Source organism: Trachemys scripta, chromosome 10, assembly GCF_013100865.1.
Source record: "Trachemys scripta elegans isolate TJP31775 chromosome 10, CAS_Tse_1.0, whole genome shotgun sequence".
Taxonomy (NCBI): domain Eukaryota; kingdom Metazoa; phylum Chordata; order Testudines; family Emydidae; genus Trachemys; species Trachemys scripta.
Window position 1 is genome coordinate 20,571,790 of NC_048307.1, and position 22,815 is coordinate 20,594,604.

Genomic DNA, 22,815 nt, shown 5'->3' on the forward strand with positions numbered 1-22,815 from the left:
AGGGGGGGCTGTCAGGGGCGGGGGTGTGGACAGGGATCAGGGCCGTCAGGGGACAGGGAGCAGAGGGGTTGGATGGGGGCGGGGGTCCTGGGAGAGGCCAGTCAGGGGACGAGAAGCAGAGGGCAGTTGGATAGGGGGTGGGAGTCCTGGGGGGCTGTCGGGGGCAGGGGTGGGGATGTGGATAGGGGGAGGGCAGTCAGGGGACAGGGAGCAGAGAGGTTGGATAGGGGGCGGGGGTCCCCGGAGGAGGCAGTCAGGGGACAAGGGGCGGGGGGGTTGGATGGGTCAGAGGTTTTGAGGGGGGCAGTCAGGGGGCAGGAAGTGGGTGAGGGCGGGAAGGGGGTGAGGGCCAGGATGTTTGGGGAGGCACAGCCTTTCCTACCCGGCCCTCCATACAGTTGAGCAACCCCAGTGTGGCCCTCTGGCCAAAAAGTTTGCCCATCCCTGATCTAAAGTCATTAGCAGAGCCAGGACTGGAATCCCGATCTCCCAGTTCCCAGACTCATGCTCTAACCCCAGACCACACAGGAACTCTATGGTAGGGCTGGCAAAAGAACCTTGACTGCCCCATCACCACTCCTGTGCCCTAACCACAGGACCATACTCATTATGATCAATTCACCTCAGCCACAGCCAATTTTTTTTTTCAAAAGTGTTATAATAAGAAGCATGACCATTAGAAAGGGTTGAATTCAGCAACCTAGGGATACAAGACTAAAAATGAGAACAAATATGCAGAGAATGAAGAGTCTTACTACTAGGGCTTGCCTAACTAGATGCTAGTGTCAGATTACTTAGCACATTATGACCTGAGCAGCACTTGAGCAGACATTAAAGATGTGGAAGCAGAGAAAGAACTCACAGGAAGGGGATGCAATGCATGACAGTTCGTTAGCAAGAGTTAGGCTAACTGTAACCCTAATAACGCGAGATTTGTAGAAGTGAGGAATGTGTGACGCGAGTGGGAAAGAACTGTGTGAGAAGTTGTTGCAACCTTGTGTAGACAATGTGTAGATAATATGGAATGTAGACTAAGAGTCTACATTAGTGAGCAACACAAGATATCAGAATGACCTATGTATAAACAAAATGCAGCTGTTGCTCACTATTGTCTGTAACAAAAGGTATAAATGCTTGCTGTAATTGTTTACCTGTTGAGAGACCTGTTTAGCTCTCTCCCTCTATGCAATTGATAGAGAGAAAATAAAGTATCTGATTCGCTGTACCCAAACGGAAAAGTGAGAACTCTGTTATTCTCCGACAAAGATTAGAGATTTATTTATTCCTTCACTTAACCAGATCAATTAGCATATGTAATCACAATGAAGCTGAAGTACCATAATACTTTCCAGTTCTAGTGATTTTAATTTTTTCTAATTAACATATGAACACAAATGCATTGATCTAAAACAGTGAAAGCATAAACATTTGTTCATTGGTCCATTATCACATTGCTAACAGATCAAGTTAATCAGGTTCTACTTGTTTTTCGATTATAAACATTATTAGACAAGACTTGTTTCATTTAGTCTCTAACAGCTATATCTAATTTACAGTTGGAGATAATTGAAGCATGTAAGAGGTCACAGCATGTACTTACACTCACCATACAATTCTTGAAAACACAATTAAACACCTGCCCTAATAGTCTATCATATAGTGGACTTTACAAGATTCAATTACTATACAAGGTGTATATCAAGTTAATAACAAGCAGTAGTGTCATGAGGAAGTTACAGAATGTAAGCAAGTTTCCTCACGGCAACTCAGCTGTACAAAAGATTTGGGGTCAGATTCTCAGCTGGTGTAAATCAGTGTAAACCTCTCAGCTTCAATGGAATTATGATGATTTACCCCAGCAAAGAATCCAGCCCTTTGTATTTGACATATTAGTCTGTTGTAGCCATTTTCAATTGGCAAAATAAAACTACTATTATGAAATGAAGAGGGAAGCACTGTATCCTACGTTAAATCAAAATGCAGCACACAGAACCATCACAGCCTGTCCATCAGTCGTCTCCCACAGAATGGCAAAGGGGATCAGAGTGCTAAAAGGAAATGTGTCCTTTCAGCTGTTTCAGCTTTTAAACAGTTCTGATTTTCAGATCATCCCCAATTTATTTATTAATTTACTTACTTCATCTTCCATCTCACCTTAGATGGCAATTCTAGTCCTCTTTGGGCCATTTAATAATGCAAACTAGACACACCAAAGAGAAGGTACTAGGTGTCCAGCAGCAGGGTTCAAGAAAAGACACCTTTGCTAGCTGATCCATGCAAAAAAATTATATTCCAGAACTGGGGTTTTTACAGTTTAGGGATTCAACCAAACCACCTTAGTGAAGGATGTAGGTTTGAGTGCAGACTAAGACATACATACCATGTCCACGTAACTGGAAAAGGGCAACATGATTGATATTCTGAAGCTGACAATGGATGCTGCAAGTCCATTAGTGGACAAAAAAAGTCAGCTCCTGACAAGGTTGCTCATTATATATTAACATTTGTTTATTAATTGTATAATAGAAATTAATAAATAATATTTAGATGTAATTTTAAAATTTCTACTCCCAGAGTAGAAATTAAACCTAAAGACATCAAATTCAAGAGTCCTATTTTTATTCACTTTGCGCTGGATGCTATGAGACAGATAGTCAAAGGTACTTAGGCACCTAAAGATGCAGGTCCAGTGGGATTTTCCAACAGAGGCACATAGATTTGAAAGAAGTGGAATTTAGCCTAAGCCAAATTTTCAGAACCTCTCATTGCACCTGGAGAATTTAAGAGTACATCATCCTTTGGCCTATGTCATTAAAGAGACTCAACATTTTGTCCTATATTATTTATTCCATTGCATTGTACAGGTTTTTCCATAATATGACCACCAGGATGGATAAAAATCAATTATTTTTTTAAAAATAAATAAAATTTTTTTAATGTAAGTTAAATACAGGGCTGTTGTATTTATTTTTTAAAATAAATTTAAAATTGACAACCTATGTTAAGGCTAAAATTATTATAATGTATTAAAATTTAGTTCATAAAAATAATGGAAATGCTATTTGGCAGAAACAACTTTCTAAGGCTATGTCTACGCTACCGCTGTAAGTTGACCTATGCTATGCAACTCCAGCTACTTGAATAACATAGCTGGAGTCGATGTACCTTAGGTCGAGTTACCATGCGGTCTACACGAGAAACTCGCCCGTCGACTTACTCTTCTCATCAGGGGTAGAGTACAGGGATCGACTGGAGGGAGATGTGTTGTCGATTTGGCGGGTCTTCACTAGATCCGCTAAATCTACCGCCAGTGAATCGATCTCAGAGTGTCGACCCTAGCTGTAGTGTAGGCCTGCACTAGGGATTAAAAAAGATGAAAAATTATAATTTAAAGAGGAAGATTTAGAGAACTCAATGTACGATCATTGGAAAGTTACAGCAAAGCAGTGAAACAAGCAAATTATCCAATCAATGGCATTTTTGTGCTTTGCATGTTAACATTTTTGCTATACCAAATTATGCTGACTTAATATACACATGGAAGTCTTTAGGAAAAAAATCTTCAGTGATCACAATACATCTAGTTATAAATATCTAAGGAGCTTGTAGAAAAAGTTATTTTTAGTAATACCTTATACTGCAACTGAATTTTGTAAAATTCTTGATTTAGTACCACAATACTAGGTTAACTATTCTTGGTAACACTATTTCTGATTACATAATCAAGACGAACTTTTCAAAATAATGTTCTGAGTATAAATCACTTTTAATCAGCATCTACATACTGAGACATTGGCACTGATTACTTAGCTCCTTTAATAGCAAGTGTAATGGATAACAAGTGTTTTGCTTGATTGCTTCCTAGCTTAGTTGATCAGGATTCTATTCATCACTCTTAGCTGTTGGAATCCTGAGACTTCTTGGAGTCCCTGTTTAAAGGTCTTGACATCATTTTGACCAAAAATCTGTGGTGGTTTACAATTCAGTCAGTCAAAGTTCTACATACTTCATGTGTTCCTCCTAGTTAAAAATGTATTTAAGATGGGTAGGGTTTTTTGTTTTTTTAACTGATTGAGATGGAAGTTGAGCATAGAAAAATTTCAATACAATCCAAGAGAGCATAGATAATAATATGAAATCAATGGATGCTAAAAATGTATTCAAACTTTAATCTGACATTCTTAAGCAAAAACCATATTGGGAAAACAACTGCAGTACTCTTTGATTAACATTATTTTTGTCAGCTTAAGTGTAGTTTAAAACCACAACTGAACTAGAGAGCTTGTATCAATTTGATATATATCAATTAGAAATATTAATGAGTCAAATTCACTACTGTCAGACTGAAATCAAGGATTGCCTCCTCTTATGCCTTTGGTGATTTATGTCCATTGAGGAAACATTTTTTAGCCTTTCCTCCTAATACATGATGAAACTAAAATGATTAAACAAATTGACATAGATCAGTAGAAAAACTCCACTGCGGAAAAGCATGAAATGAAGTCAGTATCTCTTCACTACAAATGCATTAGTGTAGATCCAAATCTTGTGTTGAATGGTGATAAAAATAGTGAAATCAGAAAGAAGTAAAAGGAAAAGAAAAAAAACCTGACAAAAATAGTATTAGATACCAATACTCCAAACACTTGATGCATCTGAGTAACTTCACACACATGAGCAGTCCCGGGCCTGGTCTACACTTAAAGTTTAGGTCGACATATCTAAGTTGCTTAGGGCTATGAAAAATCCACATCTCAACATTTCCACTGACAGCACTACAGTTACTTGTGGAGGTGGTGTTCCTCACTGTTGGAAAAAGCCCTTCAAGTTGATGTCAACCCCACAGTGTAGACACAGCTATGTCAACATAACTACAGTGCCATGGCTATGCGGGTATACTCCCCGTTGTTTAGATAGAAGTAACTTTTAAAATTCAATCCAACAGACAAGTTTTAAGACCGCCGATTATTGCTGGTTATACATCGCAGAAATGTGTTACTTGGAAGGAGGTAATTTTTTAAACATCAAAAATCAATTAATTATTCATAACAAAAAATACTTAAATTCTCAAGCAGTTTGCCTTTTGCTCCTTAATGCCGCAGAAGGTTTTTCTACAACTTCAAATTCTTGACATAACAAAGTGAAAGCACTTACAGACCAATTTAAGTAGTCCTATGATGATTTCCATAATCAGGTCATTTTTTCACAGTAATCAGTTGCTGATTTAGCTTTGCTTCAGTCTAATTATGGCACCTCTGAATGACAAGAGAATGTCACTCTTTGATTTTTAATTGTGGTTAAAAAATATTAAATCCAAGCATAACAATAGCCATTGGAGTCAATGGACATGTGACAGGGTATTTTTTTTTTTTGTAATCTTGACCCAAACCATGTGACTGCGGAAAGGTAACAAAGAACAGTGTGTTACAAACACTCGTGTGTATCAGAAGAGAAATTAGAGAGGATAATATCAGATAAAAATCTCTGTAGCAACTAATTCTAATGTCAGGGGATTGAAATTTTGGTGGAGAAAGCACAGCAAATGAGTTGTTAAGAAACCAAGAGCTTGATTCATTGCAAAATGCCTTGTATTTTTTTTAAAAAAAGAAATAAAATATCCATCAGCCATCCAGACTTGTTTCCACACACATTTCTCAAAACATTTTCAGTAAGTGTTTCATTATGACTTCTTTAGGATTTGGATTTGTTTTCAAAATTTTCTTCTCTTTTAGTTGATTTATTATTCCATTTATTCTCCTTTTGAAATAATTTTTATTTAAGATTATTCCAAAAGCTTACTGCAAATAAGTGAAAGAAAATGTTAGGGAAAAAAAATACAAAACCCCACCAAAAATTTCAGTTCCTCCAAGGCATCCATATTTTTATGTTCATTCATTTATGATTAAACCAGAATCCTTCTTTTTGTACTTATCTTCTATAGAATATTTTTCTGACTGTGTTTCCATTCCACTTGCTGCTTCAAGCAAGTCTCAATGACCTTTTGGGCAAACATCCAAAGAACATTGACGGAGTTTATGTCTGTGATGAGATTGCACACGCAGTCTCTTAGCCAAAGAATGATTTACTTTAGCATCTTTGTCTCTTTTCAGTTTAGACAGAAAGACAAATTACTGGCTATAAAATGTATTTATAAAAAGCGTCAGTAAATCGTTCGTATAAACTTAAACACATGTAAACAGAATGTAAAGCAATGAAAGCTGTTCTTGTAGGAGCTACACTTTCCTTTAATAGACTATTTCCTTAGCTCTCCATAAAGTGTCTAATAAGCATAAAGCAGATGTATAGAATATTGCTTCATTGATTTAAGATTACGTTTATATTTACATAGTATCAAAGCTAGATACTTTGTATACCTGTACTACCTATAGTTACTAGCTATCTTTACACCAGAAAGAAGAGATGAGACAAAGGTGAAAGGCCAAATGAAACTGCTCCCTCCTGCTACTACTTGGAAATTGCACTAGGCTGCTGCCAATATTTATACAATGCATAGCAAATACACTATACAGAACATAAGTAGTCTTAGCTCTACAATCTGTTCAGTTTAACATTCATATATTTTGTAACTAAGATGACTATTTGATAACAATTTGCCATACTCTGACAAATTTGTTTAAGTTTTACGATAAATAAGAGCCCTATGTTCATGAAAGTTGCCAGACCGGTGATACTTAGACCTCAGTGGTTCGGGAGTCAAATTAACGATCAACATTACCCAAAAGAGCCACAGTAGTGTGAATTTGTGGTTTCATTTACTATAGTATTATATATTCATATTTAAACAGTGTGACGAGGAAATATTTAGTTTTTTATATCTGTATATATTCTCACAGCAAAATGACCAAACAAGTATTATTTATCAACTACAATTGGGTAAGTAAAAAAAGTAACAGTAAAGGCATCCTGATTGGTTAATAACTTAGACTGGTTAATAATAAAAATCACATAGTGTTTTAATATCACATGCTACAGGAGACACATTAAAAAAGCCACTTGCAGTTCACAAGAGTCAGTCTCAGTATCACTGTGCTAGACAGATAATACTGGTTGGAAAAGTCCACTATCTAACTCCTACCCCACCAAAAAAAAAAATTACAAGGGTGACAGCATACATATTTCTGCAGTCTGTCCTGCCCGAACCTGATCTGTACAGACACTGTCTAGAAATGAGAGGATAGATCAGGCTCTACGCCCACTCAGTCCTTAGTCCCTCTGAAATTTTTAACAAGAGGACTACTTATGATGGAGCTTGTTATATGGACATGAGTCCTGAGTAGACAAAACTCTTTTCAGAGGCTTAAGAGCCATTTTATGTTAATGACTTTCAGGAAATACCCATGCAAGGTGAAATCCAACATACCAGTTTTATATTAGGTTACTGCATTATTTAATTTGGTGACTGGAAGTCCTCCAAACAGATGCAGCAGAAATATTATTGCTGGTTTCTGGAGTTTCCCCTGTGCGCTCTCTCTCCTCCCCCCGCCCCCCTCTACCTCCCCGGGGATACCGGAAGCAACAAATTTGGAATATTACTACGAACAAACAAACTGGGGATATTTGTTGAAAAATCTCATTACAATTTTGTACTGGGAAAGTCAGACTCTTAAAAAAAAAAAATATGGCAATCCTTTATGCAATGGAGAGATTAGCAAGTTATCTGCTGCAGTACTGAAGTTCATGGGAGTTTTGCCTCCATTGATGTAGGATCATGACCCTTTAGTCATTCTCCCTCAGAAGGGAGAAAAAAGTTTTACAATTTTATATTGATTTTATGATGTTCAATTTAAAAAGTGAAGGGAAATCCTATACGACAACCTAAATACCAAACATACTGTATATTTTTACCACTGTGTAACTATAATTTTGTTTGAAATTAAGTATTTTATTATTACATCATATTCTCTTTATTTATGGAGCACCTTTAATCCAAAGCATTGGAGAAAGATAATAAAACACACAATCAACAATTCATAAAATGTTAACAACCAGTGATCCTGAGTGAGAGCAAAATACAAGAAAATGGAAGAGACAGCAAATTGTAAGCAGCAGCATCTTGAGTTAATACTTTAAATGATGCCTGCATTTAAATAAACCAGAGAAGTGACCTAGAGATGAAAGACCAGATCCTATGATCAATTGCTTGAACTATCCAATACTCTTATGTTATTTTGCTTAGTTTAACAGATTATTTCATTAGGAAGTTTAAATTTGGTGGTTTCCTATGCTTTTCTATTATCAAAACCGTGTACAGATTTAAAAAAAAAAAAAAAAAAAATTCTGTGGCCTATAACCCCCTAACGTCAATTAGGGCTTCTAATTAAAATTGCCAAGATGTTGAGGTTTTTAAATAAGAAAACCCCATGAAGTCTATGAAACTATTTATACACTTCCAGTAAAATTATTGTTCTTTTTAAACAAAAAGAACAGTTATGGTAAAGAAAATTTACTGGTCTAGTTGCAAAAGTAAGGAACAGCTGAATCTTGTAATCCATATTTGTATATGTTCTGTTGTAGCCTGCTTCAGTATATAACACTAGTCTGATCTCATGGTCCTGCAATAATGGATTAGAATTCTACTCTCTGAATTGTATTAGGGCATTTTAAGATCGAGTATATTACTTTTAAGATGAAGGTTCTATTAAGCATTAGAAATATCTCGCTGAAGATTTTCTATTAGGCCCCAAACTCAACTCCCTTTAGGTACTCAAATGTGTGTCTATTCTTTGGTTCTCTCCCCAGTATTGCTCTGTCACCTGGCTGGAGTCCCTATACTGTTTATGAAAGTAATACTTTTGGTGAAAGTACTTTTATATGTCCTCTTGAAAATTATATTTCATTCTAACAGCAAATTTCTCTAAGCTACAGGAAGAAGTTACTAACAGAGAGGCAGAGCTAGAATGCATGAATGGCACAGGGAGTCAACTGGAGAGGTCAGAATACTACTTCAAGCATGGGCTTAGAAGTACACATCCATGAGAACACGATACTATATAGTATCTTATACTATGCCTGACTGTAAAGCTAAGGTAATTGTATATCACATCCAAAATTAAAAAAGAAAATGGGAATATGACTACCAGTGTAGATTTTTAACAGTCTTACCTGGCATACCATGTATGAGGTCACCACACAGTACAAAGAACTTGGGCTTGGGGTTTAACTGGTTAATGGCTTGCACAGCTTGCTCTGTTAATTTGATCTCCTCTTCCCATTCATCACCTCCATTGTCACAGTCACCAATTGCCCAGGCTTTCATCAGTCCAAACTGGGGATCCGCTCCTTGGATGAAGTAGAAAGGGGCTTTCCATTGACATTCATCATCTTTAAAAAATATATACATATTAGTAAAATCTTAAAGGGAAAGGAAATTTTCCCTGTATTATCAAGGTGAAGAGTAACTTTCTTTAAATGAAGGCCACTTTAATACAGTAGACACAATACTTTAATAGAGTAAGCACAAGCATAATATTTCCCTATAACAGATTAGAGCATTTTTATTTATTGTAATTATGCAATGCTGACTTGTGGCTACAGGATGACTAGAGGAAAAAGCATACCAACAACAAAGCAAAAGGTGCTTAAAACTTTAGGACTACAACATAGCTCAATAGCATGGAACATAAGAGATTCATTTTCAATTATTGCCTTTTTAATTAAATTAAAAACGCACACTACATTTTATGGTGTCAGAAGGAATCCACTTAAATTATTCCTATGTTAAATGCTTTTTGCTCTTACCATACTAGAGAAAGCTTGAAAAATTAACTTGCTAGCTAGAGACACATCCCCTTTATAGGATGCAGGACAGCAACCCAGTAGGAATTGCAGCATTCTTTCCTCATTCCCAGCAGCTCTGGGCTGGCCCATGCCAGCTGAATTGCTTTTACGAGGCTTGGGCAGGAACCTTCCTAGGCTCGGGCTGGTACCCTCTCTCCTCACTAGGTCCTAGAGCCTGGGCTTCTAGCCTGAAAGCTACATTACAAATAAACAGCCCTGCAGTCCGAGCCCCATTAGGCCAAGTCAGCTGGCACAGGCCAGACGCAGGAGTCTAACTGTGGTGTAGACATACCCATAAGGTCAATTGGCAGTGAGGTCCAGGCACATCACCTTCCTCCTTGACTTGAACTTTGGGCTGGTAGTTTTAATTCTCTGGCAAATTTTTCAAGCCTGCTCGCATACATTTTAGTTGTACTATTTAGACTTACAAAAGGCTCTCCCCACTCCCATAACACGGCATTATAGGGAGATCTCATATTACTATTACTGAACTGCTTTTCGGTCTCAAAGTGCTACAGAACATTTACTAATATACTATGAAATATTATAAATAATTTATTTTGTTTGTTTTTTATTTGCTAGCTTCGATCATTTACATTGGGCCTCAAAGTCATTAGTGAGAATTGGAAGGGTCAAATGGAAACCTTAATTTAGGATGCTCATAATGGCTCCTGACTGAAACCTAGAATACAAATATATGAGCCTGGAGGCAAACTAAAATGCGTACAGCTTCCCCCTCGCTCCACTTAAGACCAGAAACTTATGGAAGAAAGAATAGGATTTTTGTAGTTTCAGTTAATTTTTTGTACTTTTGTGCCTCAGATATCTCAGTAATGGGTATTGAAAAAAAACCCTTAAATAATGTAGATAGCAAAGCAGGCTAAGAAAAAATTTCTCATTTCTTGTCCATAAATAGCTAAGACCATATTCTGCTAGAGATAAGAGAACGTGGGTGTCCCAACTTTTCTCTAAACTACAGTACAAACTTTTCAAAAGTATACTGTTGCTGCCCTGATTGTCTAAAGGCATTATCTTACATTCCAAGTGTTTGGTTTTGGACTACTGCAGCTGGGTTTCTCCCTTTTAAGCTCTTCTTTAAGGTATGTCTGACTCTCACTTTGAGCTAGTCTACACTAGAAACACTACCATGGCGCAGCTGCACCGAAGTTCGCCTGCCGACATAGCGCTGTACACACCGGCGTTTAGGTCAGTGTAACTTATTTACATCCCCGAATGACATAAGTTGTACCAACATAACCTGTGGTGTAGACAAGCCCTTTGTCTTACCCCTTTTAGTTTTATCCTTGCTTTAATATCTACAATTAAAACATTCACTGGTAGCTGTCTGAAGTCCTGGAGCTTGTTTATTACATAAGTGGGTGGGTTTGTTTTTATTAAATTCATAATGAAAAACCCACAGTCTACCTATATAGTGCTTCAGAACAAGGAGAACTGTATTTCCACCAGAATTCTCTCTGACCAGGGTTACACAACATAATAGTTGGAATAGTGGCAACTGCAATAGTGGAATAAAAATATAAAAGGCCAGCATAGAAACACACTCAGCGCCCCTGGAACTACAGATTCAAATGTTATGAAGGTGAGCTCAGAACTTCATCCTTCCAAGGTAGCTACATTGATTTCTAGGCAACCTACAGCAAAAGTCAGTTTTTTTCAGTTAAGCCCTTAAAAATCAAAAATAAATGTCAAAAAAATAGGCTCCTAAACCCATATTTAGCCAACTAAATAAGTAGCCTGATTTGGGGATCCTTTAGGAGGAAACACTTTTTAAAAAAAATTGTTTAACATTGAAACTCAACACACAGACTGGCAAAAGTAACTGCTATTCTTAACACACGCCATTCCACTTTCCTCTCCTTCAACAGCAAAAGCAAGAGATGTCAGGATCAGTTCTAAGTTATTAACTGCTGCCATTAGTGCCACATCTCTTTGCCAAATGTAGGTTCCTACATTTCACTTAATTTAAAATGTAATTGTTAAATAAAACAATTTATAGTCAGCTAACATCATCTATCAATTCATATAGTCATCGTCCTCTTGTACATTAATAATACCTCTAAATCTCACATTTTACAGGCTGAAAACCTTTATCCATCAGTTTTTAAATCTGAAATGCAACCTTTAACATTTTCAAATTAGAAAACTCATTCAGACAGGTTTTTATTCAGAGAAGTGAAATGATCCATCAATCCATCTGTTTTCTATAGAATCCTTTTGGAACTGGCTGAATGACACAACATAATTTAGGTTTTTATTTCATGTGTCTTGCATGGAAAATGAGAAATACGACTGTCATAAAAATCAGTTTATGTGCTGCATCGAAGACATTGTTTAGGCAGAGAAATCAACTTAGATTTTTTGAAGTGAAAAGCTATAAAGATGAGTTAAGGAAGCCTGCATCTCTGAGGGTTCTAACTCAGAAGACATGTTCTGTGACTTAGTAAGGAAAAGGAGGGTTTGAAAAAGCTCCTGGAGGAGGAGTGGGAGGCTTTCCCAGGTCAGGCTGTCTGGTGCTGCTTCCTCCTGCTCAAAGTTTCTCCATTCTGCTACACAATGAAAACAGACCATATTCCTCTTAGTTTTCACTGCTGCTAGTGAGAACTCTGTAGGCAGCTGTGAAACTGATAAGAACCAAGTCAGTTTCACTGCTGCTCTGGAAAGCTCTGAGCAATACAGGAGGCAAGCACTACAGGAGAATACAAAAGTGGAGTCTCTAGGAAAAGTAGAGTATAAGGCACCCTATCAGAAATGCCCATGCAGCAGCACAGAGGAACAAGGAGAAAGTATTTCTCTCTTCCAGAAGCTAGAGAAGGCTGAGGGCTTCAATTTTATCAGACACATACTAAACAGAGGTTTACACAAAAATGAACCACCTGAACAGGGTCAAAGAAAGAATCCCAGCACCCACCCCTTTTTCAACAACTTGAGCTACACAGTTGGCTCATCACCGGATTACTGTCCCTGACAACAAGGGCATCTACTTTTTTCATACTAATTGGTTACTGACTAGTAAATTTAGTCTTCTACCTTATAGGTGTATGAAAGCTCCCATGACTTAAATGTGCATGTATTGGTGTGAGTGATATGGGGACAGAGAGACTATTGGGATACATTAGAAAAGAGAAGTTCCATATACAGAGAGATTCTATGAGGAGAAGTGGCAGAAGAACTTATAATGGAGAAAGGGAAAGAGACATGGGAATGGAAGGATTGCGAATAAACAGAGGAAAGAGAAACTGAAACGATGTAGGAAAAGTTACACCATCACCTATTATAAGAGAAAAAAAGAAATTGAGTGAAGCCAGGAAGGGGAAGATGATGTATCAAAACTGAGAGTTGCAATAAGCAGGGATGGGCAAACAGTATTTGGTTAATATACTGTTTGATTAAATTAGTCAACAATGCCACGGAAATTAGTCAATAGCTATATTTTTGTAGTATTAGATCAGCTAGATAGTAAACAACAAAGAAGATCAATACATAATATATTCAACAGTTTTTTCTGCTATTTGGTCAGTCCAAGTAGTAAGTTCCTTTTTCAAAAAAAACAGGGCTTATTTACACAGAGCTCCACCAGTTTACTAATTCTTAATTAATACTTGGTGCAATTTTAAACTAATTTGGTTACACTAATGCAAAAGTACACTCATGTATTTTGGTTTAAACCAGCCTTATTATACTGTATCTTAAATTGATTAGGAATAGATTTAAAATAATCCAAGATAAACCACTCTTTACACACAGTTTGCACTAGTTTAGTGTAAACCTCTGCAAAACCCTGTGTGAAGAAAGATTATTCATAAATAAAATGTTCATGGACAACATAACAATTAGATACTGCACAGCAGTTTTGAAGTACAAAACTGCAACAGGCAATGGCTTTTTTGAGAGTGTGCAGGTATCATTCTAGCTAGGTGTTTTAGTCCTCAGTGCTACTGGAGGTCAGGTACATTTTTCATACCCCGTTGGGTAGGTTATATAATCACAAACACGAGAGTTATTCAAAGGGAGAGCATCAAATGACCAGATATTCCACATTAGTGAGCATCCTTTCCATTTTAGTTGAAGTTGAAACATCATATAATTTAGCAGAGTCCAGAGAATTAAAAACTGGCTCACCATCTCCATGGAGGCTGTAATGCTACAGTCTCAAATAAGGCCAATGTCTGAAGAATGTACTGCAACATCACTAATTCCTAATTCCCACACGTAGTCATGAGAAACAGATATAATAGCTTCTCCACAAACATGTGTCAGGTGCGGCAAAAGGTGTAAAAGTTTTTAACTGAGTTTTAATCAATAAGGAGGAGGATACACTTCTGTTTCCAGAAGCTAGATTATTCAATTATGTTTTCAATTTTTACCAATTTTCACCAATAAATTACTAGTTTTATTTTTTTTTTTAAATTAAAAGGAGTTCAGTTTTAACTGATTTACACCAGTTTAAATCAATCCACTATTTTTTTTCGGTTATTTATTTTTGTTAAACACTGATGCTTTATGTGACTGCTGTTTCCTGCAGCTCTGAGATTGAAACAGTTTCTCAGTGTAAAACACAGAAGGAAGTCAGGGGGAAAAAAACAAAAACAAAAAAAACAATGTTAATATTGTAGTACAACTGGCTCACAAGGAGACACTGCCCGCCTATTTTTTTTTGCATCTGTTTAGTGTGGCGCTGAATGTAATTAATTAATCCTCCATAGATAAAGAGAAGGTAAATGTGGGACAAAAATGCAAATTTGTGCCTGAATACCAACAAGAAAATCAGTACTTAAAAATTTTCAAGAAAAGTAAAGACCATAGACTCATAGACTTTAAGGTCAGAAGGGACCATTATGATCATCTGGTCTGACCCCCTGCATGCTGCAGGCCACATGACCCTTCCCTGGACTCTGCCATTGAATTCCCCAATCCTGTGTTTTAGTGACCTCAATCGGCAGAGACCCTCCTGCTAGTGATCCCTGCCCCACGCTGCGGAGGAAGGCGAAAAACCTCCAGAGGCTCAGCCAATCTACCCTGGAGGAAAATTCCTTCCCGACCCCAAATATGGCGATCAGTACTACCCCGAGCATGTAGGCAAGAGTCTCTAGCCTGGCCCTTGTTGGCCATTATGCTATTTACGTACCATTGCTTGGTTTTCCTCGGCTACTATGTTTTACCATTAAACCATTCCCTCCATAAACTTATCTAACTTAATCTTAAATCCAGACAGGTCCGTCGCCCCCACCGTTTCCCTCGGAAGGCCGTTCCAATATTTCACCCCTCTGACGGTCAGAAACCTTCGTCTAATTTCAAGCCTGAACTTCCCCACGGCCAGTTTATATCCATTCGTTCTTGTGTCCACATTAGTACTAAGCTGGAATAATTCCTCTCCCTCCCTTGTATTTATCCCTCTGATATATTTAAAGATAGCAATCATATCCCCCCTCAGCCTTCGTTTTGTCAGACTAAACAACCCAAGCTCCTCTAATCTCTTTTCATACGACAGGTTTTCCATTCCTCTGATCATCCTAGTCGCCCTTCTTTGCACCCGTTCCAATTTGAGTTCATCTTTTTTAAACATGGGAGACCAGAACTGCACACAGTACTCCAAATGAGGTCTCACCAGAGTGAAGAGGATGCATTGTGCTGCAGTTACCGCAGCATTGAGGTCAGTGCTCATGCTGACAGAATAAAGGAGCATGTCGAAAGCAAGCAACACAAGTAGCTTAAAGAAGAAAGTGAGCTTTGGGATAAGCACTCAATATCAGGAGCTTCACCAGGGTTTTAATGAAAGAGAGGACACAGCATAATTGTATCAATGAATTTGTGTGTGCTCTGTTTCGCCAGACAACTACTGTTAATTGCAAAGGAGCCTATTGGTGACTTTGTGCAACAATACTGTCCACCCACAAAAACCCTTCCGAATGCAGACAACCTCACTCACCAATATCTGAACGAAAATAACGATACTTGTATCTAAACTGATAGAATGAACTGATGGAAATGTGATGTCTAGTCTGATCTCTGACGAATCTTCTGATGCCTTGGACCATCCAATTCTTGGCCTTTTGTTTTAGTTTTTTTTTATTTCAAAGTGAATTATTTTGTGCTGATGTGACACAGCAGTAACTGACATGTTTGAGATGTACCAACTAACTTGGTACAATGTGGCCACAACTAACACAAATTTGACTTCCTCCATGGCTAAATTTGCACAGGAGAATAAACTCAATCAGAACCCGGAGTTTCTACACATTACCTGTCCTGCTCATCCTATTAACATTGTGCTGTCAACAGCTACTGCTACAGAAGAAATGAAAGATGTGAAATCTTGCATCATTAGGTTTGGGGCCATTTTCAAGCATGCGAACAAGTTGAAGGCTTTGTTTTACACAGTGCGAGACGACTGCAGAGTCGACTGCTGATTACCTATCCCTGTTGTGCCACGTTGGCTGATGAGCTTGTACTTTTTGCTGACTATCATGTAAATAATGTGTGGACTGTGCTAATGCATCTCCTAGATCATCCTGAGTTTGTTGGTTCTAAAGCGGAAACACTGACGAGACTAGCAAATAACCAGAATGACCTCCAGATTCTGTGCACCAAGGTAATATTCATCGCTGAAAACTTGGAATCACTGTGTGACACACAGAAAACACTGGCGTTTTCTCCAGCTATTGCCAACACATTTGCAAATACAGATGTTTACTGGATCCTGACAACCAAAATCTCAGCTGCAAGAGAAACATACATCAAGAAAACCCAGCAGTTTCTGGAAATCCTTCTGACCCCAGAGCATGAGAAAACCAAAATAGCATTCAAAACCGTCAACACAATGCTCAGCAAGAAATGGGAGATGACCATGACCTGTAATCTGAACTCTGAAGTGTTTGGTGCCAAAGATTCTTTTTGGAATGTCATTTAGGTATGTTACCCCTTTCTCAAGGTGAATTCTGCAGCAGACTATGACGTATGCCAGAGTGTTTCAATCATTTGCCATGGACGATGAAATTTCAAATCCGAAAGGGGGAATTAACTACTTTCATGAACTTGCCTAACTCTGACAATGCAAAACTGGATGTGCTGGCTTTTTGGAACAATCATCAAGACACACTTCCCAACTTCAGCAAAGTGGCATGGCGAGCTCTGAGTGTAGCCCTGGATCTATTGATTCAGAGAGCACCTTTTCAAAAATTGGACTACCTCCAAGAAAGCAAGAGGCTTAACATGAGTGAGAATACTTCAAAGAAAATTATGCGAGTGTACGCAAACCAGGTTTCTGGAAAAACTACGAGCTCTGAGAGAGACAAAACATACCTTTGTACATTTAAAAAAAGTTTCAGTTACACTGTAGTAAAATGTGCATATTACAAAAGTTTTTTTGTTTTTCTTTTTCCCCCCTCCCGATTTTTCTCTCTTAACCTGATTTCATTCCAGTTTTAATGTTTGGAAAATAAACACTGTAAATTTCCCAGATTTTTATTTTTTTTAAACAAATAAAAACTGAAAATGCAGAACACTAATTATTCTCTAAGCAACAGAAGTCTGAGGAACCACTAGAATTTCTTCATGTGCTGGGCAGGATATGCAGAGTGCCCTAAATTGTAAGGGTGTGCGTGCTGACTTTTGGTTTTACAGCTTTGAATGATCCTTTTATGGCATTGGTAATCACTCTATAATGTATTTTTAAAAGATGCAAAATTCTGCAACAGCCGGTTCCCATTATTTCGATTGTTCAACCACCATTCTACGTACTTTTTAAACAGCTGTTGTTCCTTTGTTTCCCTAAAGTATTCCTGTATATACAGGTTTCAGAGTGGTAGCCGTGTTAGTCTGTATTAGCAAAAAGAACGAGTAGGGACTGGAGCAAATGCGGTTGTATGTTAGAGCTTGGCTGTAGACAATGGATCGTGTGATGTGGTCTGGATGAAAGCTGGAGGCATGTAGGTAAGTATAGCGGCAGGGCCGGTGCAAGGAAGTTTCGCCCTAGGCGAAACTTCCACCTTGTGCCCCCCCTCCCCCGCCCTGCGGTAGCTCCCCGCCCCTCCCCCCCGAGCTGAGGCGCCCCCCCTCCCGCAGCAGCTCCCCACCCCAGCTCACCTCTGCTCCGCCTCCTCCCCGAGCACGCCGCTCCCACTCTAATTCTCCTCCCCTCCCAGGCTTGCGGCGCCAAATAGCTGATTGGCGCCGCAAGCCTGGGAGGCGGGAGAAGTGGAGTGGTGACCGCATGCTCGGGGAGGGGGTGTAGGAACACTGTAAAAAAAAAAAAAAAAAATTGGGGGCACCGCTTTTTGGCGCCCCCCAATCTTGGCGCCCTAGGCAACCGCCTAGTCTGCCTAATTGGTAGCACCAGCCCTGTATAGCGGTAAGTAGGTTTCTGGTATAGAGTGGTGTTTATGTGACCATCGAAGCCCTTGAGGAATTCCACCATGATTTCAACAATTTCCATCCCACCATCAACCTCAGCCTGGACCAGTCCACACAAGAGATCCACTTCCTGGACACTACAGTGCTAATAAGCGATGGTCACATAAACACCACCCTATACCGGAAACCTACTGACCGTTACACTTACCTACATGCCTCCAGCTTTCATCCATTGTCTACAGCCAAGCTCTAAGGTACAACCGCATTTGCTCCAATCCCTCAGACAGAGGCAAACACCTACAAGATCTCTATCAAGCCTTCTTAAAACTACAATACCCACCTGCTGAAGTGAAGAAACAGATTGACATAGCCAGAATACCCAGAAGTCACCTACTGCAGGACAGCCCAACAAAGAAAGTAACAGAACGCTACTAGCCGTCACCTTCAGCCCCCAACTAAAACATCTCCAGCACATCATCAAGGATCTACATCCTATCCTGAAGGACGATCCCTCACTCTCACAGACCTGGGGAGACAGGCCAGTCCCCACTTACAGACAGCCCCCGAACCTGAAGCAAATACTCAACAGCAACTACACACCAAAAACGCTAACCCAGGAACCTATCCTTGCAACAAAGCCCGTTGCCAACTCTGTCCACATACCTATTCAAGGGACACCATCATAGGACCTAATCACATCAGCCACACCACCCGGGGCTCATTCACCTGCACATCTACCAACGTGAAATATGCCATCATGTGCCAGCAATGCCCCTCTGCCATGTACATTGGCCAAACCGGGCAGTCTCTATGCAAAAGAATAAATGGATACGAATCAGACATCAAGAATTAGAACATTAAAAAACCAGTTGGAGAACACTTCAACCTCCCTGGTCACTCAATTACAGACCTAAAAGTCGCAATTCTTCAATCAAAAAAACTTCAAAAACAGACTCAAATGAGAAACTGCAGCAATGGAATTAATTTGCAAACTGGACACCATTAAATTAGGCTTGAATAAAGACTGGGAGTGGATGGGTCATTACACAAACTAAAAACTATTTCCCCATGCTAATTTTTCCCCTACAGTTACTCACACCTGCTTGTCAACTGTTTGAAATGGGCCACCCAGATTATCACTACAAAAGTTTTTTTCCTCCTGCTGATAATAGCCCACCTTAATTGATTAGTCTCCTTAGAGTTGGTATGGCAACCCCCATTTTTTCATGTTCTCTGTGTGTGTGTGTATTTTTTATATATATATATATATATATATACACACACACACACACACACACACAAAAAATATCTTATTATATTTTCCTCTGCATGTATCTGATGAAGTGGGCTTCATTTAAAGAAAGTGCCCAAATAAATTTGTTAGTCTCTAAGGTGCCACAAGTACTCCCCATTCTTTTTCCTGTATATACAGGATTTCTTCCCCAATGCTTTTAGTTTAGCCTTTCTAAATCCACCACCACTTGGCATCAAGAAGTAAAATAAAATGACTTTCTATTGTCATTGGATTACAAGTTTGAGTAACTTCTTTGAAAAGCTATTAGCATCTCATCAATGACTAAACTATGGTGAATGTCTCACTACAAAGTGAGTTGTGTTTCCCATTACATACAAAGTCTTACTGTCAAATAACCTCTAGTCTTACTTTATGTTATCATAGTTTAAAGTTTTGCTGCCTAAATGAGTTATTGTGGAGGGACACTGCCCTCCTTCCCCACAAGCGGTCAAGGAAAAATCCCCTCAGCAACAGGCACCACACAGAGTTATCAAACGTGACTCAATGCTACACCCTCTGAAAACCTGGAATGAGGGGCATGCCAAGAGTGGATCTTGAGTCATGAAGGGACAGGGACATAGCACAGCGCTCTGGGGGATTCTGGGCTGTGGAATAGCCAGCTAACTGGCTGCTCCAATTTATGCTGGAGGTTGCACAAGGCCCCAAATGAGCTCAGAATCCTGAAAGCACAAAACGGCTTAAAGACATCTGCCTGGGTGGAGCTTTCTGGAATCTCAGCCGAGAAGTTTAGCTAGTCAACAAGGCTGAATTCTTGACTCCTTTTTCCAAGCTACAGAGGCGCTACATGCAGTGGTAAAAATTCACATTTCCTAGTTCAGGTTTCACTTTCTGAAGTTATGTGCATGGTTTCACATTTTAAAATTAAATTGATCTAGTGTCCTTATGACTCAATATCCAGTCAAATGATCCCTAAACAAACAACAGAGATAGCCTGTGCCACAGCTCTCCCTACAGTAACACAAATCTCTTACTCTGGAAGAATTCTATGCCCCACAAATGCATACAGGAACTAGAATTGTCAAGAACCAGTCCCTCTGGGGACAGGGATATAACATTCACTTTGCTCTAAGCCTCTACCAGCTGAGAAATTATTTATTTACAAGGTCACTCAAAAAAAAACCTTGGTTTTCCCAATATGGTGGTGTGACACAACACTACTTAAGGAGTTATTAGACTAGTATATGAAATCACCACACAGGGAACATTTCTCCATACTGGCTCTAGCTTAATTTTTCATTTTTGGCTGAATGTATTGATCTTTGACTACAATTTGTTGTGAATATAACATCTCCTCTCCCTTCTACACCCCATTAAAGTTACACAATGGCAGCTTAGGGTTTTTTTAAAAGGGAAACACTACGCACAAATCAAAACAGTCCACCAGTGCCTCCAGTCCTGGTATGCGTACCAAACAACTGCCATAGAAGGCGGCCAGCTCCAGAATGTCATGTTGTTGTGCCCCTATTTCAGTAGCAGTTTCTGTTTCTTGTTCTACTCCAACCATGTCTACATGCACACACAGGAGATAGCTTCCTTGGGACTTAATAGTGAGAACTTAGAAGAGGGAACCAATACCATCTTGAACTTCTCAAAGTAATCTCATTTCTTCGGTGACCTCCCAATGAATTAATCCTAACACACTAGTAGCAATGCACAGCAGGAGGAAAGCTCACTAGAAGAAAGACTGATCTGGCACAAGGAAAGGCATTTCAGTGACCTGTGTGGGTCTTAAGCCTTTACTCATGGTCTTCAGAAAGGAGCTCTTGATGTCTTGGTGTGACTTTTTGAAATCTTCTCTGCCGTTCTTCGGTTCTCTCATATTTTCCCATGTTAGAGATGTGAATACACTTTTTATATAAGTTGGTCGTATTACACTTTATATAAGTTAGTGTCTAACTATTTGGCTTGAGACACCAACCATGGCATTTTCAGACACCATGACACTTCGTGAAATAAAGACAGTCCATATAAAATTCATTTTTCTTGACAACAATATCTACATGGGCACTATGGCACTGAAATGCCAGGGGCATGAGCACAATATAAGAATTTAAACCAAACAGAACCAAGAAACAGCCATGCCGGTTAACAGACAAGTGTTCAAGGGATTTCAACTCACCACCCCACAAATTAACACTGAAATAACTTGTCTTGCGTGCTAACTATGGTTAAACAAGAACTGCAAAGCAAAAAAATATTTTTGGGTTGCCACTTACACTCATTTAAATAAAAATTACCTCAAGCTTGCCTTCTGTTTGTTTTTAAAACATGGAATGTCAAATATCGGGTTCCCAATTCCCTTCCTTTGTTGGTGGGTCCTGGCAAAATCTTGGAAGGTTTTAAGTGATATTACACTTGATTGTAAGCTAAGCTATAGATCTCCCTCTGCGTGAAGTGGGAGAGAGGATGCTGACTCAGAGGGAGAGAGGTGAGACCCTAATATTTTCAAAGAAACAAACAAGACAATCTTCATACATCAGAAAGAAGGTAAAGGGGCAAAACTTTTCCCTCCTGCTTTACAGTTCTCCTCCAAGGAAATGTATTTTCACTCTTATCAGCCCAGAGCCAGCTTGTTTTTCAAAAATAAAGTGCTTCTACTAAATCAGTGGTCACCAACCAGTCGATCATGATTGACTGGTCAATCCTAGAGGATCTCCCAGTTGATCGCAATCTCCCATGGTGTAGTGGGGCTGCCATTAAGACAGCCTGCCCCGGCCCCATCCGCTCCCAGAAGCGGCCAGTGCAGCTTCGCGGCCAGGGGTCTCCTTCCATGCACTGCTCCTGCCAGCAAGCACCACCCCCGCAGTTCCCATTGGCTGAGACCAGGGAACTGTGGCCAATGGGAGCTGCAGGGGCAGTGCTTGCAGAGAGCACCAGCGCACGGAGCCGTGTGCCCCTGGGCTCCTCCCCAGGGGCCACAGGAGCATGTTGGCCCCACCCCAGGGGCCATAGGAGCATGTTGGCCTCTGGCATGGGGCCGGAGTAGGTAGGAAGCCTGCCTTAGTGGCAGCCATGCTGCACCACCAACTGGGAGTGGCTGGAGGTAAGTGCTGCCCAGTGGGAGGCCGCACCCCAACCCTCAGCCCGCTCCCAGAGCCAGCACCCCATATCCCCTCCTGCACCACCTTCCAGAGCCAGCAACCCATACCCCCTCCTGCACCCCAACCCACTGCCCCAGGCTCAGCCCAGAGCCCCCTCCCACACTGTGAACCCCTTGGACCTAGCCATGAGCCCTCACCTCCTCCCAAACCCCTACTCCAGCCTGGTGAGAGTGAGTGAGAGCAAGCGAAAGAGAGGGGGTGGGGATGGAGTGAGGGGGCCGGGGCTTTGGG

The 22,815-nt window shown here is 39.7% G+C and overlaps 1 protein-coding gene across 4 annotated transcripts in view; it reads right to left on the reverse strand.

The window, feature by feature from the left end:
• Positions 1-22,815, reverse strand: part of CPPED1 (calcineurin like phosphoesterase domain containing 1) — an 88,131-nt gene that overhangs the window by 59,572 nt on the left and 5,744 nt on the right. For all 4 annotated transcript variants that reach the window (XM_034783758.1, XM_034783755.1, XM_034783756.1 and 1 more), the window contains exon 2: positions 9,124-9,342. In XM_034783758.1, the coding sequence (XP_034639649.1) occupies positions 9,124-9,342 (219 nt within the window). The remainder of the gene's footprint in view (positions 1-9,123; positions 9,343-22,815) is intronic.